The sequence below is a fragment of the Rana temporaria genome, chromosome 9 (assembly GCF_905171775.1).
Source record: "Rana temporaria chromosome 9, aRanTem1.1, whole genome shotgun sequence".
In the NCBI taxonomy this organism is placed as follows: Eukaryota; Metazoa; Chordata; class Amphibia; order Anura; family Ranidae; genus Rana; species Rana temporaria.
The window spans coordinates 32,834,846-32,862,174 of record NC_053497.1 but is presented as its reverse complement, the minus strand read 5'-3'; the positions used below and the strand labels follow the sequence as shown (position 1 = coordinate 32,862,174).

General features: G+C 43.0%; 1 protein-coding gene across 1 annotated transcript; it reads left to right on the top strand.

Moving 5' to 3' along the window:
* The first annotated feature begins 9,421 nt into the window (after window positions 1-9,421).
* On the top strand, window positions 9,422-13,970 carry TNF (tumor necrosis factor). Its single transcript, XM_040323112.1, has 4 exons — window positions 9,422-9,737; window positions 11,551-11,596; window positions 12,544-12,600; window positions 13,293-13,970. The coding sequence occupies exons 1-4, from the start codon at window positions 9,555-9,557 to the stop codon at window positions 13,694-13,696; spliced, it is 690 nt and encodes a 229-aa protein (XP_040179046.1). The 5' UTR covers window positions 9,422-9,554; the 3' UTR covers window positions 13,697-13,970.
* Window positions 13,971-27,329: the final 13,359 nt, after the last annotated feature.

The window sequence follows — 27,329 nt, the reverse complement described above, 5'->3', positions numbered from 1 at the left end:
CATTAAATGGGAGAGGGAGTCATAGAACAATAGCAACCGATCAATCTGTGTTGCAGAAGAAAAGAGTAGAATGAGACAATTATGACTTCCCGGCAGGGCTGCCATCAGGCGAATACAGGCATTACACCTGTAAGGAGCTTGAATGTTCCCAGGGGCCCCCCTTCTCAGCTCGTGGCTGAGAAGAGAGGAGAAAACTTTCTATAGCCCCCCTCCCCCTCCCATGTCACGGCGTGAGGAGAGCAGCCCCCCTCCCAGTTCTCAATTCGCGGCAGCCCCCCATCTCAATTTGCAGCAGCACACCCCCCCCCCCCCGGTTCTCTGCTCCAGGGGGCCCATGCCTGAAGCTGTGTGAGGGGCCCCAAAATTTCTGATGGCTGCCCTGCTTACCGGTGAGCTGCTTCATTGTCCAGTCAGAGGGTCGGCCTGTGTTCCTGACCAAACTGAGCTGCTACTACTTCCATGGGGGTCCAAGACCTTGCCACATTTTCCCTGGCATATTGTACATCTGCAGAGCACTTGAAGCACAAGTCCTAGTTGACACTTCTCCAATTTGTAGCAAATTTGCGTGGCAAGTCTCTTGCAAGAGTAAAGTTGCAGTTATGAGTCTACAGCAAGAACTCTGCAAGTCTACAGCATGAAAATTCAGCCACAGTGACCCCTGTGGTGGGATGACGATTGCACAACATAACTGAAGCAGAACGTGTAGCAGACTTTCAGAATGTTTGCAAAGAAAGTTGATCTGGAGTCACGCAATGCGGACTTGCTGCAATTGTGCAACAAACTGATGAAGCCTGGCAAGTCTAGCAATAGCTTAGCAAGTCATTTTCAATCTTGCAGCACAATTGCTTGTTATCTGAGATATAGCCCAAATGATATGAACACTCATACTCTGAAACTTGGTGATAGAAGGGGACAATGAAGTGGGAACTACCAACAACATAGATTGTTTAGGAAAAGAACACCGTCAATACATATAAGGACTGGGGACAACACATAAGGTCCTGCTGGCTCCCGATCATTACTGGAGCCTGGGACCTGCCTATGACTAATAATGCGCAGTAAGCACACCATCAGCACAGAAACCTCAGCCACCCATTGTCACCTATGTGCAGTATGTGGGCTTTATAGCCCACCATCCTTGCCACTGCACATAAAGCATTACGTGGTCAGAAACAGAATAACTTACAAACCGCTCAGCGTCTGCTACTCCTCCTCCATTGACTCCAAATAGCCCAATTTTTAAAAAAAAAAAATTTTTTCCTCAGTCTAGGCTGATACGTATTTTTCTACATATTTTTTGGTAAAAAAAAAATCGCAATAAGCAACTGGTTTGCACAAAAGTTATAGCGCCTACAAAATAGGGGACAGAATTATTATTATTTTTTTTTTTTTTTTTTTTACTAGTAATGGCGGCGATCTGCGATTTTTATTGGGACTGCGACATTATGGCGGATACATCGGACACTTTTGACACATTTTTGGCACCATTCACATTTATACAGCGATCAGTGCTATAAATATGCACTAATTACTGTATAAATGTGACTGGCAGGGAAGGGGTTAACACTAGGGGGTGAGGAAGGGGTTAAATGTCTACCCTGCATAGTGTTTCTAACTGTGGGGGGAGGGGACTGACTGGGGGAGGTGACCGATCTGTGTCCCTATGTACAAGTCGGTCTCCTCTCTCCGACAGGACGTGGATCTCTGTGTGTTTACACACACAGATCCACGTCCTTGTCTGTGTAACCGGCGATCGCGGGTGCTGGGGGACATCGCGGCCGTCAGGCGCGCAACGGCACTGCAGCGGGCACGCGTGCGCCGCCGTGATGCAGTGGCTGGAGGCCGTAATTAGACGGCCTCCCAGCAATTGGCATCCACACTGCGGCCGTATATAGTCGTACGGCCGGCAGGAAGTGGTTAAGAATGTCAGTTGCTAGTGGGGTCAATTTGATGTTTGTTTTGGACCACAGTCCTGGCAGAGGGCACAGGCCCAGACTGCTTGCATTCCAGAAATTGGTCGCCTGAGTGCCTACTGCTCTAAACCAGGGATATAAAATTAGTGGACCTCCAGCTGTTGCAAAACTACAAGTCCCATCATGTCTCTGCTTCCGAGTGTCATGCTTGTGGCTGTCAGAGTCTTGCTATGCCTCATGGGACTTGTAGTTCTGCAACAGCTGGAGGTCCACTAATTGCATATCCCTGCTCTAAACATTAGTACCACTCGGTGCAGCATCCAGCTGCAGCATAAAGTTTTACCGGCTGCCGGCAGAGGGGATTGCACTTTCCACCGGCACCACGCCAGAGTCTCATGCACGGGGTTAACTGCCCAATGTGCACAAGAGTGGAACTAAATGTGGTAATTTTGCTAGTGAAGTTTAAAATTCCCCATCCAGTCTCCCTTCCTTTTGTTACTTTTCTATTTTGTTTAAATAATGCAAAAATAATTTTTTGTTTTTTTGGGTTAGTCCCACTAATGACTTTTTGCCCTTACTTCATCTCATTTCATCATGAAACAGATTTCACTTCCTAAATTGCACTGTGAAGCAGGAATTTTCATTGGCAGGTCACGCTGAGGGAATGTAGTTTTCATGTACAGTTTTGTTAATGTTTGACACTTTGAGGCTGGGTTCACATATGAGAACGCAGCGTCTCACAGCAGGAGTCCGGTGCGTCCTCATTATCCGTTTCAGGTCCGATTTCAGCACGATGAATTCGGACCTGAAATTGATCAAATTTAGCCAAAAATTCAGTCCTGAAACCAGAGGCGGCTCTTTAATTAGGCAAATTAGGCGGTCGCCTAAGGCCTCCCACTCACATGGGGCCCCGCGGCAGCCTAATTTGCCTCTGCTCTGTGTGCTAGATCCGTGCATCTCATTATGGGCATAAGTGGGGCTCCAGTGTCTAAGTTTTGCTTAAGGCCTCACAAAGCCTAGAGCCGCAGAGCCGAATTCAGCCAAAAATTCAGTCCTGAAACAGACCGAATTCAGCCAAATCGCATCGGAGCCACAGCAAAGATATGTAAACCGGCACCATAGAGAGCCGGTCACAATCTCCTGCTGTGTGAATTGGATGCGGCGGAAACACACATCCAATTCGCACTAGTGTGAACCCAGCCTTAATGTTGAATTACATACCATACTTGGAAATCTATAGTAATAAATGGGATTGTGGAGCACATTTGTGGACTTGGCCCACTGGTCCAGTCAATGATATCTTATAGGATCTCAGACAGGTGAGTTTAAAGTGGAACTAAACTCTCGCAATCAATATTAACTATTTTAATCATTATGCTGACCAGTGCCAGGAGAAGGTCATCCAGTGCCCGGTGCAAAGATGCCAAACTGCACCCCCCCTTCCCTTAGGGTGCCTCCATCCCTCCAATAAACTTCTGCGCCAAGGGCAGCCACCGCTCCTGCCCACCCCCTGTCCTAGGCCTGATGCTGCCAGCCTTAGTAAATAGATAGAAAGCTATATTATACTTTCTTGTTTTTTTTTTTTACATTTCTTCAGTTGCTTCCTGGTTTCTGGCCTATGACAAATTATGTTATACATCCCAGGAGACTTTATGGCCATTTTATTCTTTCGTTTTGAAGGAGGGGTGGCGGAGCTATGTCACCTAAGCACACCCTGCTACCTGCATGCCTGAGCTATGGGCAGAGGGATTCCAGGAAGTATATACTGCGAACCAGACCTTCTCGTCCAAAATCAGTGCCTGGCCTCACAAATGTGCTTCTGGAAAAATGGTCAAACATTCCCATAGACACACTCCTAAACCTTGTGGGCAGCCTTCCCAGAAGAGTTGAAGCTGTTATAGCTGCAAAAGGTGGGCCAACTCAATATTGAACCCTAAAGACTAAGACTGGGATGACATTAAAGTTCATGTGCTGATAAAGGCAGTCCCAGTAAAAAAAAAAAAAAAGATGAGGTTATGCCACACAAATGTATACCCAAAATTTCACGCCTTAAAATTCAGATATGCCAATCAGCTGGGCGTAACCATGGCGCATTACGCACATTGTAGGAGGTATCTCTCGATGGGAGATACCATTTCACAGGCACAATTTAAACCTATGCAAACAGCGGGGAAAGCGGACCATCAGCACAATGTAAAGCCACCCCGCAACAGCAAGGCACAAGGTGAGAACTACGGCCTCCCCCCCCCCGCTGTTTGTATAGGTTTAAATTGTGTCTCCCATCGAGAGATACCTCCTACGATGTGCACTTGCACACTGGTTACATCACTCTAGCTGATCGGCTTCGTCCTGCGCATGCGCAGGCACTATTCGATGGGCGGCCACTTCTCGACAGAACACTGGTCCTGGGTCTGTTTATGGGAGGGATGGGATAAGGTGTTGACAGCCAACAATCAGCATATCAGATTCACGCACATTCCCAGATGTTGTTGCAACCGGGAGATTGTGTAAAACCCCTCGGCTGCTGCCAGGGCCGTCTTTAAGGCAGAGCGAAAGGGGCAGCTGCCCTGGGCCCTGTCATGGTTGTGGGGCCCAAAGCAGCTGCCTCATACTTGCCAACTATCGCAGTTTAAATTCCCTTGTCCCTTGAAGTTTTAGTCCTGTGCTGTGTCCCGATATCTCAATGTAAAGTGCTGCTACTAATGCTGCCCAGCTCTGCCCTATTGTTGTGTACAGATGACTCACCTGCAGACCCTGTGTTTACATGTAAATAACCGTCATTCATATGTAAATAACAGGAGCATTGATATGTAAATAGAGGCAGGATTCATATGTAAATAGCTGAGGCTGGCGTCATTCATATGTAAATAAAGGCGGAATCCATACATATATCATGCACCTCTGCAGTGAAGAGATGATGCGCTGTAACCTCTAGCAACCAATCAGTGAGCAGTATTACTGTACAGTAATCTCTAGCAACCAATCAACAAGAAGAAATCAGTGAGCCGTAATGTGTGCTGTAACCTCTAGCAACCAGTCAGTAAGTGGTAATGATATGCTGTAACCTCTAGCAACCAATCACAATCATTGCCTGATCTGATACAGTAAACTGATTTTAAGTCTAGCTGATATTTATTGTATGTCTCAGGCCTCGTACACACGACCGTTTTCCTCGACAGAATCCATCAAGAAACTTGGTGGGAGAGCTTTTTTGCCGAGGAAAACGGTCGTGTGTATGTTTTTCATCGACGAAACTGTCCAGGAACTCGACGAGAAAAAAAGTTCTCTTTTTCCTCGTCGGGAGTCTCAATTTCCTCGTCGTGTTCCTCGTCGGGCTGGTTTTCGACAAGAAACTCGAGCGTGTGTATGCTAAGAAACCCGCGCATGCTCAGAATAAAGTATGAGACGGGAGTAAAAGTAGCGTTCATAATGGAGATAGCACATTTGTCAAGCTGTGACGACTGAAAAGTGCAAATCGTCTCTTAACAAACTTTTATTTAACACGCAGTAACAAGAGATTAGCAAAAGCAGCCCCAAGGGTTGTGCCAGTGGAATCAAACTTCCCCTGCCATTGTATGTCATCGCGTTTGAGAACGAGGAGATTTTGTCTTGACCGTGTGTACGCAAAGCAAGCTTGTCGAGTTTCTCGACAATCCTAACAAGGAACTCGACGAGGAAAACGATGTGTCTTTTCCGACGAGTTCCTCGGTCGTGTGTACGAGGCCTTAGAGCAGGTGGAGAGCAAAATTGCATGAGGGGGGGAGACATTTTTTGCCCAGGGTCCAATTAATATTAAAGATGGCCCTGGCTGCTGCTGACATATTCCATATATCGGGGGGCAGCAGCATTAAAGCCCCCTCTCCCTGCCACCACTTATATGCGATACGGGGTCAGTAAGAGGTCAAACAGACATAGTATGCAGAAATAAGTATTTAATAGAAGTGCCGCATTGCAAAAAAGTATTCGGTTGCCTTCTGATGTGTACAGCAGTGTTAATTTTGGCATCAAATTTCGATTTAGTTTTAGTCTTATGCCTCGTACACACGACCATTTTTCACGACGAGAAAACTGCCATTTTTTATATTGATCGTGAAAACTAGTCGTGTGTATGCTCCCTAGCAGTTTTTTTTACGAAAAAAACTGCCCGCAAAAAAATTGAAACCGGCTCTCTTTTTTCTCGTCGTGTTTCCCGTCAGTCTTTTTCTCATCGCGGAAAACGGTTGTGTGTATGCTTTTCCGAGGGCAAAAAAACGCATGCTCAGAATCAGGTATGCAGCCCAAAAGCAGCCCAAAGGGTGGAATGGAACATCCCATTTATAGTCCTGTCGTACGTGTTGTACGTCACCGCGCTTTAGACGCTTTTTTGCATGAATGGCCCGGATTCAGATAGAAGTTACGCTGGCGTATCTATTGATACGCCGCGTAACTTCTAGGAAGCTCCGGCGTATCTTTTTTCTGTATTCAGAAAACAAGATACGCCGGAATTTTGCCAAGATCCGACTGGCGTAAGCCTCTTACGCCGTCGTATCTTAGTTGCATATTTAGGCTGGCCGCTAGGTGGCCCTTCCGTATATTTACGTGTCGAATATGCAAATTAGGTAGATACGCCGATTCAGAAACGTACGTCCGCCCGGCGCATTTTTTTACGTCGTTTACATTAAGCTTTTTCCGGTGTAAAGTTACCCCTGCTATATGAGGGGTATCCTATGTTAAGTATGGACGTCGTTCCCGCGTCGAATTTTGAAAATGTTACGTCGTTTGCGTAAGTCTTCGTGAGTAGGGCTGTACGTAATTTACGTTCACGTCTAAAGCATTGACGATTTGCGGCGTAATTTCGAGCATGCGCACTGGGATTCTTTCACGAACGGCGCATGCGTCGTTCGTAAAAAAACTTCAAATACGTGGGGTCACACTAAATTTGGATAAAACACGCCCACATCATCCACATTTGAATTAGGCGGGCTTACACCAGACCACATACGTTACGCCGCCGTAACATAGGGCGCAAGTTCTTTCTAAATACGGAACTTGCGCCCTAATTTACGGCGGCGTAACGTATCTGAGATACGTTACGGCCGCCGAGAAGATACACCAATGTATCTGAATTTGGGCCAACGTGTGTATGCAAGTCAGGCTGGAGAGAAATCACGTCTGGAAAAACGTCGTTTTTTTTTCCTGCCGAGAAAAATGGTCGAGGCACTAGGACTAAAATGACATTTTAGTTTTAGTCCCATTTTAGTCTTCTGTAATTGTTTTAGTCGTATTTAGTCGACTACTGTAAATCTCCAGGACATTTTAGTTGACTAAAACTAATTTTAGTCGTCTAAAATCTAATGAGTGTAATTAAATTGTAATGCATTAGTTAACATTTCTCTACAATATCCAAACTCATTATATACGGCTGGAGTGAAGAATCGAGTATGTTATTATTTATGGTATTGAGGTATGAACATGCACTACAGACCAGTGTTTATTTTGAAGTCAACTTTCAATTTAGTTTTAGTCTTATGCCGCGTACACACCATCAGAATTTCCGATTGGATAAAATCTGATGGAATTTCCTGTCGGAATTCTGTTCAAGCTGTCTTGCATACACACTGTCAGACCAAATTCCGACCGCCCAAAACGCGATGACGTAAAAGACGACGACGAGCCGAGAAAAATGAATTTCAGTGCTTTCCGAGCATACGTCGACTTGATTCTGAGCATGCATAGTTTTTTCTCCGTCGGAGTTCCACTCAGAGGATCGTAATTTCCATTGGAAAAAAAAATAAAACATGTTCTATTTCTAAACTCCGACGAAAAAAGTCAGATGGGACCTACACACGGTCGGAATATCCGATGAAAAAATTCCGGCTGACTTTTTTCATCAGAAATTCCGATCGTGTGTACGCGGCATTAGTCTTTTGACTAAAATGCCATTTTAGGCCCAGATTCACAAAGACTTACGACGGCGTATCTCCAGATACGCCGTCGTAAGTCCAAATGGCCGCCGTCGTATCTATACGCCTGATTCATAGAATCAGTTACGCATACATTTGGCCAAGATACGAGTGGCGCAAGTCTCCTACGCCGTCGTATCTTGGGTTGCAATAATTACGCTGGCCGCTTCCTTGATTTCCGCGTCGAATATGTAAATGAGCAAGATACGTCGATTCACGAACGTACGTACGCCAGTCACAATTAGTTACGCCGTTTACGTAAGACTTACGCCGGCGTAAAGATAAGGCATGTCTCTAGGTGGCGCAGCCCATGCAAAGTATGGACGTCGGAAAAAGCGTATCTTTTTACGTCGTTTGCGTAAGTCGTACGCGAATAGGGCTGTGCGTAAGTTACGTTCACGTCACAGGCATTGAGCCGACGTATCTTTGGGCGTAAATACGACGTGATACTGAGCATGCGCGCGCATGCACCGTTCGTTCGGCCATGCATCTACAAGGAGTCAAGCCTCATTTAAATACAACACGTCCCCTACGAGCCTACTTACGCCGGCCCATTTACGCTACGCCGCCGTAACTTAGGACGCAAGTGCTTTGTAAATACAGCACTTGCCTCTCTAAGTTGCTGCGGCGTAACGTAAATACGATACGCTACGCCTCGCGCAACGTAGAGCGGCCGTACGTGAATCTAGGCCTTAGTTTTAGTTCCATTTCAGTCATCTCAATTGTTTTAGTTTTAGTCGTATATTAGCCGACTGAAATAGTATTCATTTAGTCGACTAAATTAAAGCGGAGCTCCACCCTAAAGTGGAACTTCCACTCATCGTAACCTTCCCCTCCGGTGTCACATTTGGCACCTTTCAGGGGGGAGGGGGGTGCAGATACCTGTCTAAGACAGGAAACACAGCAGGGGACAAGTGAGGACGGCGCAGCGCGTCTCGTGCATGCTCAGTAGGGAACCGGGCAGTGAAGCTGCAACGCTTCACTTCCTGGTTCCCTTACCGTGGATGGCGGCGGGGGCAGCAGAGAGATGAGCGATCGCTCCTCTTCGGCTGCCGACATTGCTTGACTCCGGGACAGGTAAGTGTCCATTTATTAAAAGTCAGCAGCTGCAGTATTTGTAGCTGCTGGCTTTTAATATTTTGTTTTTTTTACAGCGGAGCTCCACTTTAACACTGGTTTACATGAATTCACAGATGTGATTACTAGAACAGTTTTTTTTTTGGGGGGGGGGGGTCGTCTGTTTATTCTGCATTGTGTATTTGAAAAAATATAAGCATTTAGAGACAGCTGCCCATATCTCCCAATTTAGGTCTCTTCTCTATAAAGAAATATTGTAGATTTCAAGTAGAAGTCCCCCTTAGTGCTGGCCCTGGACAACCTTCCAATTCTCCATCGTTGCAGATTAGACACGCTAACTTTCCATATGACACAGAAAAAAAGCAGAAATGCTTTTCTTTTCCAATATTGCAGGAAGTTTCTCTTTCAAAACGGAGCCTAGTTCTCTTTCCACTACAAAGGAGGAGACAAGTCGGGCTGAACAGCGATAGGTTTCCACCCCTCCCCTGATGTCACCGGGGAAATTCTCAAATGCTGGTATATATAGAGCTTAAAAGCAAATGACAGCATACAAAAAAAGCACAAACAATCCACAGACATAAAAGAATATACAGAAGAAGAAAATATAGCAAACTAGGAGAAAATGACGGATGATCGTTTGACTTACGTGCAAAGCGAGGTGCCTCTTCTGCAGCCACCCACAGCACCCAGGAGCAACTTCTCATGCTTCCACTGGCTCAGCGTCTGCTCCTTTGTCCTCTTACTGGTGGCCACCACTATGTTCGCTCTGCTCCACTTCCACATCATCCCGACGCCTGGTCAACAGGTGGGTGCCCTTATCAAAGACCATGCTAATAGGCTTATTCTATAAGACGATTAAAAAGCACAGCGATGATGTTTAACGACTACTAACTCCTGGCAGCCAATCGGAATTTAGTTTGCCGCAATTCATAAACGAATTTTGGATGGTTGCGATGGGTTATTACGATTCACCTTAAGCACGCTGTGACAGCGCTGGACTTAACTGGGACTGAAATGTTTAAAAAAATGCTGAGAGATGAGTGTAACTTTAGTTTAGCGCAGTTCATTTTGAGATATATATATATATATATAAATATCTTTATCTATCTATCTATACATATCTATATATATATCTTTATCTATACATATCTATCTATATCTATCTATCTATCTATCTATCTATCTATCTATCTATATATATATATATATATATATATATATATATATATATATGTGTATATATATATATATATATATATATATATATATATAGATAGATATATAGATATATATAAATATATATATAGATCTATCTATAGATATATATAGATATAGATAATATATTATTAAGTCGTAATTGTTATCTTATTGTACTTTATTAATTTTAGATCATTATCTAAATTGTTATATAGTGTTAAAACTTGCTATACAGTAAAACCTTGGTTTGCGAGCATAATTCGTTCCAGAAACATACTTGTAATCCAAAGCACTTGTATATCAAAGCATTTTTTTTTTTACAGGGTATATAAGAGAAGAGAGGCGCCTCTAAGTGTAGCAATAAGTTGCTAAATGTTGTACCTTCATTAAATGTAACCATATTGCTACACTTGGAGGCTCCTCTCTTCTCTTTTAAACTCCGTTGTAACATGACGCTACTCTTATATCAAGACATCGCTTGTATATCAAGGCAAAATTTATTAAAAGATTTTGCTTGTTTTGCAAAACGCTCTCAAACCAAGTTACTCTCAAACAAAGGTTTTACTGTATTTGATCACTGGCCCAGATTTACGAAAGGAGTAGATTATATCACTTATCTTAGTTAATAAGGTGAAACAATGTAAAAAAAAATCACTTTGCAAAACGCACTCAATTATGTGTGCAAGGAAAATGTAAAAAAAACTTTTGCTCGCACCTGATTGGATGATTAAAGTCAGCACAACTTTACACTATTTTCTAGACTAAGTGAAAATTCCCTTTTGTAAAGAAAAAATTCACTAGCTAAGGTGAAGCTGACTTTAATCAACCAATTACGTGTAAGAAAAAAATGTTGCTCGCACGCGATTGGGTATGCTTGGCGTAGTGAATTTTCATTTTGTTTTCCCTCATTCACTAAGATAAGTAGAAAAATCACTTTGAAAAGTGAACATACTTCACTATTTTAGTAAATCAAGCCCACCGGGTAGCAACGTCTGCTGCTCCTCTGCTCCTCTTAGACAGCGTATACGGCTCTTGGCGAAGGATCAAAGTGCAGCAAGCGATAGCGCAATCATTGCAGTGCTGTGACTTTGCTCTGCCAGAGTACATAATAGTACATAATATTGTAAGGTACAACAACCAAATCGATTTTCATTAGTCTGCCCAACGTGAATTTCATACCAGATGGCAACCCTTGCCTTTGTCTTTAGTGTAGCGTTGGCCAGCTTGGCCAGCCCACTGAGGTTTTCCCAAGTCAGTACTTTCCCCGCTGATACGCTGCCGCTCCTCTTGTCTGACCAGTTTTTCAAGTTTCTAACTACTTCCTCAATCCATTACTTGTCACAAGTACACTTAACTCTGAAAGACAGAAACAATGTGTAGACTTTGCAACTAACTGAGTTTTATTTTTTTTTTAATTGCAGGATGAGTTCCAGTCTCCAGAAGTATTTCACATCCAGACATTCTTAGGTGAGTTCGAGAAATGTTTGCATGGGCACTGAAAACCTAAATAGTGGGAATTTGATGTACATAGCAATGTAAATCGGAGATCACCAATAGGCAATTTAAATCATTCTGAACAATGTAAGCCTATTGCTATTTGGTTGCCGTAGATTAGCGCACATTACATATGGCCCTTGCCTTATTTGGCGGAGTTTGTGCTTTAAGTCTGGGGTATGTGCGCCAACTGTAGAAGCAAGGAAGTTTCAAAAGTTACCGAGCAATGGCTGTAATTTTGGCAACTCCGGACACTTTTAAGAATTTATGGGTTCTGGATGGAAGTGGAGTAAAATTGGGGACTACTTATATACAGTACAGTAAAACCTTGGTTTGCAAGCATAATTCATTCCAGAAACATGCTTGTAATCCAAAGCACTTGTATATCAAAGCATTTTTTTTACAGGGTATAAAAGAGAAGAGAGGCACCTCTAATGCCTTGTACACACGGTCGGACTTTTGACCGTTCAAAAGTCCGCCGTGAGTCTGTTGGAAGTCCGACGGAACAGGTTCTCTATCTAAGGTCCGTCGGACTTCCGAAAACAATTTTTAGATGGAGGCTACACACGGACGGACTTTCCTAGAAAAACGTTTTTCTCAGAAAATCCGGTCATGTGTATGAGGCATAAGTGTAGCAATAAGTTGCTAAATGTTGTACCTTTATTAAATGTAACCATATTGCTACACTTAGAGGCTCCTATCTTCTTTTTTTATGCTCAGTTGTGACATGACGTTACTCTTAAATCAAGACGTCGCTTGTATATCAAGTCAAAATGTATTAAAACATTTTGCTTGTCTTGCAAAACGCTCTCAAACCAAGTTACTGTACTCTCAAACCAAGGTTTTACTGTATAAATAATCAGAAAAAAAAAAGGATTATAATGTCCACTGTGTTAACGAACGTTCTTTCTTTTATACAGGTTCATCACCAAATGCCCAGCCCATGACCGGAGAAAGAGTGGCTGCTCATTTAACAGGTAGATTTTCTTATATTTATTTTCTGCTAGCGTTGTATCATTGGTACCATTAGCAGTGATGCCCAGTAGAGTTGAATTTTGATGCTAATCAAACCAGCAAATTTTGGAGTGGCCGAAATATTTGGTCTGAAAAAACGCAACTTGTACTGTACTTGAGATTTACATATTTTCGAATTGAAACCAATTGGGGGAAAAAATTGAAATCTTGGGTGCAAGTCGTGTGATAACATTTTTTATAAATAGACCCCATTGTGTAGTTGAGATTAAATACACAGCGAGATCTAAAATTAGGTTATAAGAAGAAATATTCTGTTTCTAAATGAATTTTTATATCATGTTTTAGATGTAAAGCCTCGTACACACGACCGAGTTTCTCGGCAAAAACCAGCAAGAAACTTGCTGGGATTTTTTTTTGGCCGAGGAAACCGGTCGTGTGTTCATTTTTCGAAGAGGAAACTGTCGAGGATCCCGTTGAGCCAAAAAGAGAGCATGTCTTCTTTTTCCTCGACGGGAATGGAGAAACTTGCCTTGTCGAGTTCCTCGACAGCCTAACAAGGAACTCGACGAGGAAAACGATGTGTTTCGCCCGTCGAGTTCCTCGGTCGTGTGTACGAGGCTTCAGACAACCATTGTAAACTAGTTTTCCATTGCTCAAACGTGTTTCACTGATGTTTTTTCCTTGATCGTTGCAGGAAAACTCCAGGATGGCAACATAGTATGGGGATCCACTCCCATGAACACCTTTCAAACCCTAAATGTCATACTTAAGGAAAACACTCTGGAGATCCCCCAGGATGGCCTCTACTTTGTATATACCCAGGTCGTCTACACTGGCAAAGATTGCTTGAAGATGAAACCCACAGAGCTGACCCACACAGTCAACCGGAAGGGCGAGTACCCAAAAGTCACGACTCTTCTCACCTCCACCAAAACAGCGTGTGAGATGCCATCACCAAGTGTCTGGCATCAGCCCATCTACCAAGGAGGTATATTCCAACTTGATGAGGGGGACATTCTTTCAACTGAAACATCAAACATTCATCTTCTCAGCCTAAATAGGTCAGGACAAGTTTATTTTGGTGTCCTTGCCCTATAACAGACTTGATGGACCTCCTTCAAACGTGTCCGTTGGACTTCGTCTAAATCACTTTAGTCACTCTTCTTTCAAAATGTTTTTGTACGTCCTAAATCCTGGGTAGCACATCAAAGCTGGATCTTCGATGCAATGAAAATATATTTCTGTGAGGTCAGCAATACAATCCATTTTTCCTCTATTTTTAAGACACTCTGGGGTTCGTTTACTAAAACTGGAGAAAGCAAAAACTGCAGCTCTGCATAGAAACCAATCGGCTTCCATTTTTTTTTGTCAAAGCTTGATTGAACAAGCTGAAGTTAAAAGCTGATTGGGCACCATGCACAGATGCACCAGATTTTGCACTCATAATTTTTAGTAAATCAACCCCTCTCTCACACTCTTAAGCCCCATACACACTACAGTAAAACCTCAGATTGCCAGTAACACAACGAGCGTTTCGCAATACAATCATTTTTTTTTTTAAATCCTGACTCGGTTTGCAAGTGTTGTCTTACGAAACGAGCAGGATTCAAGCCACAGCGGTGTGCAGTACCAAACTTGGCCAGAACTTGGCGGGGGCACCGTAGCCAAGAGGAGCCGTTTGGAAATACTTGGAAAACTCTGTTGCCAAGCCTTTCCTGACGCTTTCTAAGTTCAGCCGAGCTGTCCCCGAGCCTTTCCAAGTATTTCCGAGGCTCTGCGGCTCCCTCCCACCTCTGGCCACATGCAGTATTGCATGCCATAGCAGTCAATGCGGAACAAATCATTTTAGTTTCCATTGACTTCTATGGGGAGAGTCGCTTTGATATGCGAGTGCTTTGGATTACAAGCATTCCCCTGGAACGGATTATGCTCGTAATCCAAGGCTCCACTGTATTAGATTTTCTGCAGATTTTTGCCTTCAGATTTACCAAAACCATGTAGTGCAAGGGCCTGCCTAATTGCATACAAATTGAAACTCAGGTTTGACCTCATAGTATATGGTTTTGATAAATCTGAAGCCAAAAATCTGCAGAAAATCTAATACAGGCATACCCCACTTTTAAGTACACAATGGGGTTTATTTACTAAAGCTGGAAAGTGCAAAATCAGACTCACTTCTGCATAGAAACCAATGAGCTTCTAACCCCAGCTTGTTCAATTTAGCTTTGGTAATAAAACCTGGAAGCTCATTGGTTTCTGTGCAGAAGTGAGCCTGATGTTGCGCGTTCCAGCTTTAGTAAATAAACCCCATTGTGTACTTAAAAGTGGGGTATGCCTGTAGTGTGTATGGGGTCTAGCGCTATAGTGACACCAGAGCTGCAACTCTTCGACAGAAATCTTCGACACAACACTCTTTTTTATTAACTGTTATTGTAATATTTATTTAATATTTATTTATTTAATTTTATATATACATTATCTATTATTGGTTACAGCGTTTGAGATATTGATTTGTGTTATGTGTATACATACAGTGTATGTATCGTCTATTCTTTATATCATGTTGTTATGAAATGCCATAGACCGGGCTTCTGACTCTTATGCCTCACTGGCGGCTGTCGAACTAGAAGTCCCAGCATTCCCTGCATTTCCGAGACTTGTAATTCCACAATGGCTGGACAAGGGATTCGAGGAAACGGATGCAGGTTTTAGAAGGTATACAGGCATACCCCACTTTTAAGTACACAATGGGGTTTATTTACTAAAGCTGGAACGCGCAACATCAGGCTCACTTCTGCACAGAAACCAATGAGCTTCCAGGTTTTATTACCAAAGCTAAATTGAACAAGCTGGGGTTAGAAGCTCATTGGTTTCTATGCAGAAGTGAGTCTGATTTTGCACTTTCCAGCTTTAGTAAATAAACCCCATTGTGTACTTAAAAGTGGGGTATGCCTGTACTTTGCTGGGAAATTACATACAGAGAATGTCACAGCAGCCAATGGCACGTGCCCCTATGGGGTCTTATGGTTGTGGGTTTTCTTTCTTGAATTTCCTTCAGTTCCTGCCCAAAAATAAATCCCACACCTCATTTTGTTGCCTCAAAGTGTATCTAATCCCAATAACAAAAGGTGGACATTTTGGGGTTGATTTACTAAAACTGGAGAGTGCAAAATCCGGCGCAGTTCTGCATATAATCCAATCCACGTCCAGGTTTTATTGTCAAAGCTTAATTGAACAAGCCGATTGGCTACCATGCACAGCTGATTTTGCACCCCCCAGTTTTAGTAAAACAACCCCACTGTATCTTACCAGTACTTAGATGCGCTGGTTGCATTAGCTTTCTTCTCAAAGTTTTTTCCCCTTTATTATTATACTTTTTATTATTTATTATACCTGGTGATCCTGCCAGTAACACACTTCCTGGTCTATGCTGAAAATACTCCCTCTCTGTCCTGTGTCCACAGAGGAGCAGCATTGTCACCCTACAACCGGACTACAGAACACCTCCCTCTCTCTTTATTTCCATAACATAGGGGGAGCTGTACTGTAGTGCACAGAGATTGCTGGGAACAATGCTAACTTTGCATAGGCAAAGAGCAAGTGAAAATATCAGCCCACGAGATTTCTGGCAGAATTAACAGTTTTTTTTTTTGCACTTCTCAAACAGATCTAAGAAAACCCTTTAAATTTTATATGTTATCGATCAAAATGATCGAATAGAAAAAAAAAAGTTTAATTGTTAGGGTTTATTTACACTTTAATAAAAAATGAGGCTGGGTATAACTGTATATTGCTAAGCAATGTTTTTAGTTCTCTGTTATCATGTAACACTAGTTGGGTTAGGAACTTTTATCATACTGCAACTGGAGCCGCTTTTATGGCTTCCTTTTTACATAGTGTGACCGTTTGTATTATTGTTATCTCTGTCTGTTTGTGCTGGAAATCAGATTGTCTGGTCTTTGTACTGTTTATTAACCCCCAGTAAAGGGGAAACTGATGTGGGGAATAGGAATTTTCCACATCCTGTATGTATTTTGGCATACATTGACAATAAATGAGATATGTTAATATTTATTTCATTGTTTTTCTCTTCTTTTCAGCAGGTTGTTAAAAAACAAAAAACATCATAGTCAAAACAAAATACTAATTATCTTTACATTGCTTGTAGGCTTAATTTTCTGGAATACTTAAAGCGGATGTGCCACTAAAAAAATATATTAAAAGCCAGCAGCTACAAATACTGCAGCTGCTGACTTTTAATATTAGGACACTTACCTGTCCTGGAGTCCAGCGGCGATCGCAGCAAATGACGAGCGATCGCTCGTCACCCTGCTGCTCCCCCCTCCATCCACGGTGAGGGAACCAGGAAGTGAAGCGCTCCGGCTTCACTGCCCGGTTCCCTACGGCGCATGCGCGAGTCGCGCTGCGCCCGCCGATTGGCTCCCGCTGTGTGCTGGGAGCCGAGTGTTCCCAGCATACAACGGGGGACGGACGGGAAGCGGAGAAAAAACCCGTCTTTTGCCCGTATCGTAGGGCCGGAAGTGGGTGCAGATACCTGTCTGTAGACAGGTATCTGCACCCCCCTCCCCCCTGAAAGGTGTCAAATGTGACACCGGAGGGGGGAGGGTGCCGATCAGCGGGACTCCACTTTAGAGTGGAGATCCGCTTTAACATTAGGATAGAATCGCCTATTGGACACGTCAATTGAGAAAACAACCATACTGTATAGCAGTGGTCTCCAAACTTTCCTTTACACTTTAGGGGGGGGGGGTGGATTGTGCCCAGTGGGAGTAAACAATGCCAGATCTTTGGTACAATGAAACCTCGGATTGCGAGTAATGCAGATAACGAGCGTTTCGCAATACAAGCACTGTATTTAACCTCCCTGGCTGTGTGATTACCGTATTTTCCGGCGTATAAGACGACCTTTTGGATGCAAAAAAATGCATCCAAAGTCGGGGGTCGTCTTATACGCCGATGACAGTCTCCGTGACTCCGTCAGGCTGCGGGCATCCATGATTTAAAAGCCGCACCTCCTCCTGAGACTGTTCCATGATAGGCGGAACACAAATTTTTCCAGCAGGGCCTCTGTTCAATGTTCCGCCTATCACGGGTGCCTTCTCATCCTCGGACGAGAGTACATCCGTGATAGGCGGAACACTGAACAGAGGCCCTGCTGGGAAAATTTGTGTTCCACCTAGGGTTGTCCAGATACCGATACCAGTATCGGTATCGGGACCAATACCGAGTATTTGCGGGAGTACTCGTACTCGCGCAAATACCCCCGATACCTAAATAGAATACTTCCCCCCCCCCCCCCGCCGCTGCATCGCGCCGCCGCATCGAAAGCCGCCGCATGGGTTAAACAGCGTGCGGGAACATCACAGCTTTCATTTAAATAGCTGTAGTGTTCCCGCGCGTATAGACACTCCCCCTTGCTCGGGATTGGATGGGTGAATGTGATCTGTCCAATTCCGAGCAAGGGGGAGTGTCTATACACGCGGGCAAAACAGCTATGTGAGGGACATGGCTAGAGCGACATTGCTGCATATGTGAGGGACATGGCTAGAGGGACATTGCTGCATATGTGAGGGACATGGCTAGAGGGACATGGCTGCATATGTGAGGGACATGGCTGCATATGTGAGGGACATGGCTAGAGGGACATGGCTGCATATGTGAGGGACATGGCTGCATATGGGGGGGACATGGCTGCATTTGGGGACACATTTAAAAAAAGTATCGGTATTCGGTATCGGCGACTACTTGAAAAAAAGTATCGGTACTTGTACTCGGTCCTAAAAAAGTGGTATCGGGACAACCCTAGTTCCACCTATCACGGAACAATCTGAGGAGAAGGCGCGGCTTTTGAATCATGGATGCCCGCAGCCTGGAAGCCAGAATCTGCAAAAAAATAAGGTAGGGAGATTGTCTTGGCCGGCACAGTGGGGGCAAGTGATGGCACAGTGGAGGCAAGTGATGGCACAGTGGGGGCAAGTGATGGCACAGTGGGGGCAAGTGATGGCACAGTGGGGGCAAGTGGTGGCACAGTGGAGGCATGTAATGTAATGTTATGGCACAGTGAGGCATGTAAAGTAATGTAATGGCACAGTGAGGCATGTAATGTAATGTAATGGCACAGTGAGGCATGTAATGTAATGGCACAGTGAGGCATGTAATGGCACAGTGAGATTTAAAAAAAAGCCTGTTTCTGTCAGCAGTTGTTCCTGTCAGTGGTTGTTCTGGCTACCCCTCAGCTTCCAGAAAGACTAGTAGGAAGGGGGTCGTCTTATATGGCGAGTATATCCCAAAACCAACATTTTTCCTGGAAAAATAGGGGGTCGTCTTATACGCTAGCAAATACGGTATGTCTGGAATTTTGTACCAAAAGCGGTACAATTATATTGCATGGAAATTTGGCGTTTTATACTGTAGGCCTGCAATTCTTAGGAATAACTCACTTAAATCTGTCCAAACAAGAGTCTAGTAGACATCCCGGGTATGATAAAGTTAAAAACACAAAATCATAAATTATAATATAATAAACTATAAATAATTAGAACAAATATTAATATATTAATATAATTATAATAAAAATTATTCAATAATGTAATCAAATCAAAAACACAGAAATTTGCTCAGTTGCAGAATTGTCGCTGTCATTACTTTTATTGTTTGATGACGAATTTCCCCACAAATCACTATCGCACAATTCTGCAAGTGATTCTAATTTATTATCGCTGTTTTCTAGCTGCTCTAAAACCACTTTTGATGTAAAGGGACACTTTTGCGTTGCTATGGACAATCTCCAGTTTCCAGGCAGAAAGAACAGTTTTTATTATATAAAAGTGCATGCAGAACACTGGGCAGACCACTAGGGACAAAGGGGGTGTGTATTTATTTAATACAGTACTGTAATCTGTAAGATTACAGTATACTGTATGTGTATTGTGCTTTTCACTTTTTGAATTTGGCGCCGAACTCCGTCCCCGTGCGTCGTAAAGTCGCAGGGAATGGAGCTCGGCGGCACTGTGAATCGAGCGAGGAGACACAGCGGAGGAGCCCGTACACACAGCGCAGGATCCAGGGACAAGGTAAGTAACTTCCCCCTGTATCCTGCAATGCAATCCCGAGTCTGGCTCGGGGATACTGCTTTTGGTATATATAATTCACCCCGAGCCAGACTCGGGATTACCGCTAAGAAGGTTAAAAAAATCGTGTCTCGCAAAACAAACACGATTCAGGCCAAATCGTTGTGCAGTACCACTTTTGGCCTAAGGTGGGGGGCGCCGGAGTCGAGCAGAGCCTAACGTCGCCGATTGAAGCCGATCGGCGCCGTTCAGAAATGCACGGAAAGGCCAGAGGACAGCACGGGATTTGCCAAGGTCAGCCGAAGTGTCCTCAGGCTTTTTCGGACGTTTCCCCCTCCACCTCTGGCCGCATTGGTATTGCATCCCATTGAAGTCAATGCGGAACAAATTATTTTCGTTTCCATTGACTTCAATGGGGAAACTCGCTTTGATATGCGAGTACTTTGGATTACGAGCATTCTCCTGGAACGAATTGTGCTCGTATTTCGAGGTTCCACTGAATTAGGTTGAGAAAAATTTGGTGTCAATGGGAGAAATAGCGCCCAAGTTTTGTTGTCAGTGGAAGGAACTATGCCCCATCGTTGGTGTCAGTGGAAGGAATAGTGCCTCATTGTTGGTGTCAGTGGCATGAATTATGCTACATTGTTGGTGTCAGTGGCAGGAAAAATGCCTCAATGGCCAGATAAAGGCAAGCAAAGTGTTGCACCTGGCCCTGGCGCTGCAGTTTGGAGACCACTGCTGTATAGTCTGGCATTCTTAATCAGTGTTCTATAGACTACTGAGGGTTCTCTAAAGGTTGCTAGGGGTTTCAAGAGCAGTGGCAGATTTTGCTCCCATGGAACCAGTGACCAACTAATAATTATGGGTATTATTAATAATTAAGGGATTATTCCCTCCACCCACCAACAACTCTGGGTGATCTTTCTATAATGTAAGGGTATATGCTCCATTGACCACCAGTGTAATGGTGCATTCTTCTCTCTGGCCAATAATGTGTCTGGGTATTCTTTCCATTGACCACTAGTATAAAAGTGACCATTCTCAACTAGTCCAATGTTAATTTTGTGAAAATAGTGCAGCGCTGCGTATCTATAAGTCTTATATAAACAAATAATTATACATTCCATAAGACAATTTATAAGAAAATAAAATAAATTATAAAAAAAAACAGTTCATATGAAGGTTTCCAAAGCTGTCACCGCTGTGTACAATCCTATTTAATTGGATCCAATATTCAGTGCACACCACCACCTGCTAAAATGCCTGCTCACCTCAAGGATGAGTATAAAACTCATAGACAGATCACTTCTCGTGTCCACCAAGATCAATCCACTTTACCAATGGTAGTAATTCCTAGGCCCCATACTCACGACCAAACATGTTTGCTGAAAGTGGCCCGCGGACCAGTTTCAGCATACATGTTTGGTCGTGTGTAGTTACGAGCGTACAGAATTTCGCCGTACATTTGCCCGCCGGGCCGTTTTTCAGCAGACATTTATTTCCAAACTTGTTTTAAAACCGTCCGCTCAAATCCTGTCCGAACGTACATGTTTGGTGGTGAGTACACAAAACCAACGTACAAAAACCCCGCGCATGCTCAGACTAAATGAGGCCACGGGAGCGCTCGTTCAGGTAAAACTCACGTTTGTTTGGGATATGGCACATTCGTCAATAGAAAGATTAATTCTAGCAATAGAACACTGAAGCAAAACACACAATAACCAACGCTTGATGCCGTCGTTTTATTCATTCTTCTCTTGCTATAACTAATCAGTTATTTAGCTCATGTTATTTCAACTGAGTTGTTCCATACTGAAAAGTGACATTTGTTCGCTGTGATGTAGTAAGATTTTTGCAAACTTTTATTGGCCCGACGTATCATATTTTTATTGGTCCTCCACATTTCAAATTTTTTGCTTTTAATGTTTAATGGTTATCTTTCCCACTTTCTTTAGGTGTTTATAGTTATGTCACCATTTAGAATATTTTAATAGCAAATAGTTTTGATTTAGCTTTTGTTTGTATATTTAACAGGAATTTTTTTAAGGTTGTTTAAATTGTCTACCATGTTGGCACACCAAATGACCCCCCCCCCCCCCCATGTGTTAGTGAATATTTTAGATTAAACATTTTATTTGTTTGTAATGTTTGATGCCTAAAATAATACCCACAGTATTACAAACAATAGGCACGTTTTTCAAATCAACAAAAAGGCTTTTATTTGAGCAAATTATAAAAAGGATCAAAAACAGAATGGCAGCACTTGAACAGCTAGCAACATACATGCAAACTTGCATTTGAAACATGGTGAAGGATAAACTAGCCAACCTCAGGAAGCACACAAAATAAAATCTGAAGCAGCAGCACATAACCAAAGGAACCCAAGCTGTGGTAGTCCAAACAAGATGCCATTTGTGGGGGATCAAATGGAAGGCAGGGCATCAACGTCTCCTCTTCCTTGCAACCTTCCTTCCAGGCTGCCTTCCAGCGGGTCTTCCCTGGGCCCTTGCAGGTGGGGATGATGTGGCAGCAGGAGAATGGTGTTCAGCAAGCCGGGCCGGGTCACATAGCCCAGTGTCTGGGGTCAGCAGCTCCCTCTGCATCCACCAAAGGGCCTGGTTGATGATGCCCTTGGCCAATTGCCTCTGCTCCTCCGTGCCTTTATTGAGGTCATGTGCCACGGAGGCACTGTAGGCCTCAGTGGGGTTGAGGGGGGCCCTCATGATGGCACTCGCCTCCTGAATCATTTTCAGGCTGGCTTCCTCTACTGCCCCCAATTTCTTCTTACGGCCTGGTGGCCTAATATAAAGGGGAGGAGCCTGGCTGGTGGTGCTTGTCCTGGGGAGCTGCTGAACGCCACTGGGCCCGGCCTCCTCCTGGCTGCCACTGACCCCTTCGTCCTGGCTGACAGTGAGGAGAGGATCTGCCACCTCCTGGCTGGTCTCTTCTTCCTGTGTAAAAAAAAGGGACATGTTGTAATATATTTAGGAATATACTCACTCACATTTTCATGCTTGAATCTTATTTTTTGCCTGGAATTTAAACTTGAAAACAGACTCACCCTCTGACCCCTGCAGTTGTCATCCCTGACACCTATTTGTTTGCCCACGATTTTAGATTTTTACTTCCCAGCTTGTATTTTATTAACCAATATCAAGTCAAGAATCAAACAATAATTAAGATTATTACATAAATAGTTATGAAACTACTATACCTCATCATCGTAGAGGCGCAGATCTGCCTCTCTGTCAGCCAGGCCCTCTTCATCTGACTCTGCAGGGCTGTGGTGATCTGGGGAAGTCCCGCTGGGAGGTAGCGTGGAGGAAAGGTTGGGATTCAGACTTGACATTGATGCCCTGCCTTCCAGTTGATCCCGCAAAAATGACATCTGGTTGTAATACCACAGCTTGGGTTCCTTTGGTGGTCTTGCTGCTGCTCCAGATCTTAGCTGCTTTTGGTGAGCTTTGTACGCTCTCCTATATGTGCCCCTGAGGTTGGCAAGTTTATCCTTCACCATGTTGGCACTGCATTCTGGCACCCATGTCCTCATGTATGCTGCTAGCTGTTCAAGTGCTGCCGCTCGTATGTCCTTGTTATGATAATGGTCCTGCTTTGAATCCCACAGGATGGGCATTTCCCTAAATTTATCCAGCAAATGCTGGATAATGTCTTGGCTCTGCAGGAGATCCATTGTGAAGTTATGATTTACTTTTTTTTATTCTAGATTGAAAAAATGAAAAGAAACCAAAAACACAATTAAAAAAAGCCTCAGCATTTACATTGATAGAATATGTTGTTTAAAAAGTAGTACCTATATAGAAATACAAACACAGTGTCTCTTGTTTAGAAAATGCTGGCCAGCTCTGCCCCATTGGTTGGTTTTAGCTAACATTTTTTTTAGACATGCCGCCCCTTTGGTTACATTGCAGGAAATAATATAAATCTACAACCATACACAATTATTACAAATGACAGCATTCATCAAGGCACTATTGCATGTGTAGATATCCTGCCCCTCAGCATTGATTACATGAAAGAAACTTCCTAATGACCTCTGTCCAACCAACACAGAACAATACTTGGCCTGATCTGAATACACCCTACATAATTGATAATGAGTCACAGCATTTTTGACCTCTCTATTTTGTGATGTCTACAAAAGCATTTGGGTACGAAAATCACATTCTGGTATCCAAGAGACATAATAGCTTAATAAAACTGTGCAACCAACAGACCAAACCCCCATCCCATTGCTCTACATTTTAGAGCCCGCTGCTGATCCCAAGTTTAAATTTCTTACCTGCCTCTCTCACAATCCTCGTTTCTTCCGCTCGCTGAATTAACACGTAACCTACGTAATCACGTCAAGCGCCTTTTATCCACTCCGCGTATGTATGAAACGCCGCCCTCGTCACCTTTGCCATGCCCCTAATCAATTGAAAAAGTAAATATGGCGTTAACTGTGTAGGTTCTGGAATCGCGCGAATATTCTCCGCGTAACCTACGTCAATACGTTGTTGGCATTCGCGACACTCCGCATATGCAAGAATCCCCGCCCTCATCTCCGCCCCTGACGGGACATTTCCTCGTTTCCATGCCCCTAATCTCTGTGGGAAGGAAAGATGGCGATGTCACACGAGCGGGCACGGAGCTCTCATGGCGCAAGTGAAGGGACAGAGGCAGGACCGTCCCGATCCAGGCCTAAAAGATATAAAGCCACTAATATGGCGTTCGAAGAAATGGTGGAGTTGGTTTACATCATGAGGAGGAAGGATTATGATGGTGAATGTGGGCCCTACAAAACACCGAACCGTAGGAAGTCACACATAATGGACAAGGTGGCAAGGAGAATGAGGAGAATGTTTGGTGTCACCAGGTCAAAGGAGCAACTACGGAAGCGTTGGTCCGATTTAAAATTGAGGGAGCCACATCACATGAAGAAGATACTCAAAATTCTGCGTAAAAGTAAGTCCATATTATTTAAGGGGGGGGGGGAATGTCTGCAATAATGTGTTGACATGTATTTTTTCACATCTGCCTCCTTGGCCTGCTTGTACTTTTGAACACGTGTAGATACTGTATTGTGTTTATGTCAAATAACAACCTTAAACAAATTTTGGGAAATAGTAAACACGCGTAATATGACATTGTTTAGCAAAAATGTGACGTTACTCCAGGAACAACACACCTGGACATGGCTGACTGGCCCCAAACTTGGTTTTCAAACATTGTTGACTAGCAAAATCACAGAAATTAAATTGAGTGAATGTGACAGGCAAACAAGATTCATTCTCCAAAATGCAAATAAAGATGATGTTTTAACATCTTGAAATGCAAAGCACCTGTGTCTCAAAAATCAAACTATATTTATTTGGAGGGTCGACGAGAATTAATGTTTTGGGGGGACATCCATTTGTGTCACTTCTTTGCAAAAAAGGGGCAGGATCAGAGCTTGGCCTAGAACTACGCCAAAAATGGAGGATTGCTGAAAGAATAAACAACCAAAAATCATCATAAATGTATCGTCTATGCAATGTGTGCGATTTATGATATACAATATCTGTGTGCTGATGAGTATACCTTTTGTTTTTTATTATTTCTTATAGGGGAAAGAAGATGCCAGCAATTGGAGGAGGCAGAGAGGGCCAGACACCCGGAACATCAAACACCTCCACATGTTGAGCAGGAGGAGGCTGTGGAAGGAAGAGAGGAGGCTGGGGAAGGAAGAGAGGAGGATGTGGAAGGAGAAGAGGATGTGGAAGGAGAAGAGGATGTGGAAGGAGAAGAGGATGTGGAAGGAGAAGAGGAAGGAAGAAAGGAGGAAGGAAGAGAGGAGGAAGAAGTTATTTTGGACTTAGAATTTATATCAGATGAAGGGCAAGTGGCGGAAGAACAATTTGGAGAATTGAAAGAAGGTGGATTGATGGATGAAGGAGGAGTCGAAGATGATGTGGAGGTGGTGGAAGAAGGAGGAGTGATAGAAGATGATGGGGAGGTGGTGGAAGAAGGAGGAGTGATAGAAGATGAAGAAATTGGGGATGTGGAAATTATCAGGCCATCAGGTCAGTGTCACCCCTATATTAATAGGGCCAAACATATGCAGATAGGCTGGAAATTATTTACATATTTTGAATGCCAATTTGTTTATTTTTAGGGGATGAAGATGGAGTCGCACATTTTTCACGTGCAAGTGCTTCTATAATTGTACAGCAACTAATGGAGTGCAGCACGGAAATGGACATTATGCGGGAAAGGATGCTAGTCATGGAGCAGAATGTGCGAAATGTCATTTCAGAGTGTAGCACGGAAATGGAGAACATGCGACAAAGGATGCTAGTCATCGAACAAAATTACAAAAATATCATTGACATGATGGGCCGTGTCAAAGACTGAACCACAGAAGCCCATCCCCCGCCCATCCCCCGCCCACAAAACCCTTTTTACTTTTTGTACTTTATAATACGCCAAAATTTATAAATGCACACACAGTGTGCCAATATGTGCTATCTGCCATCACAAACTATCTATTGTCTGTGCTTTGTGGGTACAAACCCCTCCTCGATCCTCAAGTAGTTGAGAGGAAGGGTTTGCTCCCACAAAACACAGACATTGATCACCCATGATGTCAGATAGCACATGTGGCCATTTGTCTGTTTAACCAATGACATTTGGCGAGTTTTCACTGAATGTGTGCATTTAGAAATTTTGGCGTGTTCCAGTGTGAAAGCACACCATCCATATGACTGACTGCTGTTCTTTTTTTAAATTTTTGTTTGGTGTTGATCTTTTTTGGTTTGTAAATGTTTCCAGTTTCAGATCACAAAACGAACAAGAAATCTCACCTAAAGAAAGAAGTTAACTAATTTTTGTAAAAAAAATAGAAAAATTTGTGTTGTGTTAAAATCTTGTAGAAAAAATTAGACACAAACAAATACAAAGACAAAAAATGTTTTGTATAAAAACAATACACAAAAATTTCTAAATGTAAATAAATGTCTTCGAAACAAATACCCCCAAAAAAATTTGAAAATAAAAAATAACCCAAAAAATTTCTACATAAATTAGTCTGGGTTATTGGAAACAAAACTAAATAAGAACTAAAATTTTTAACCAAAGTCTCAAAAAATTCTGTTTAGAAGTGTGTATATATATATATATATATATATATATATATATTATATATCTAGAGATAGATATATAGGAGACAAGCCCAAAAATTCTTGCGTATAGTTTCAATGAAATTATTCTTACATTGTGTTTCGAACATTCTTATTGCTAATCACTGTCAATAAAGACAAAAAAATTAATAATTAAAAGCCAATATTTTGTGTCAAAAATTTGCAGGAAATGTTTTCTGCCTAAAAATACACATTTCTTGTTAAAAAATGACTAAAATAAAAAAAAAAAAATGTGACATCAAAAGCAGAAAAATGAGTGGCTTCTTATTTCTAGACTGAATACCCAGTTTGTAGATGAGTGAATAATGTGAAAATGTGGTTAGTTAATACATCTGATGAAGTAAATTTGGCACTAGAAGTGCACAATTTTTGGAGAGAACCTGGAAGACAGAAAAATAGAGAAAAAGCAGTAATGACAAACAACTGTATAAAGTCCAATGGTCTAATTATTTATTAGTTGTG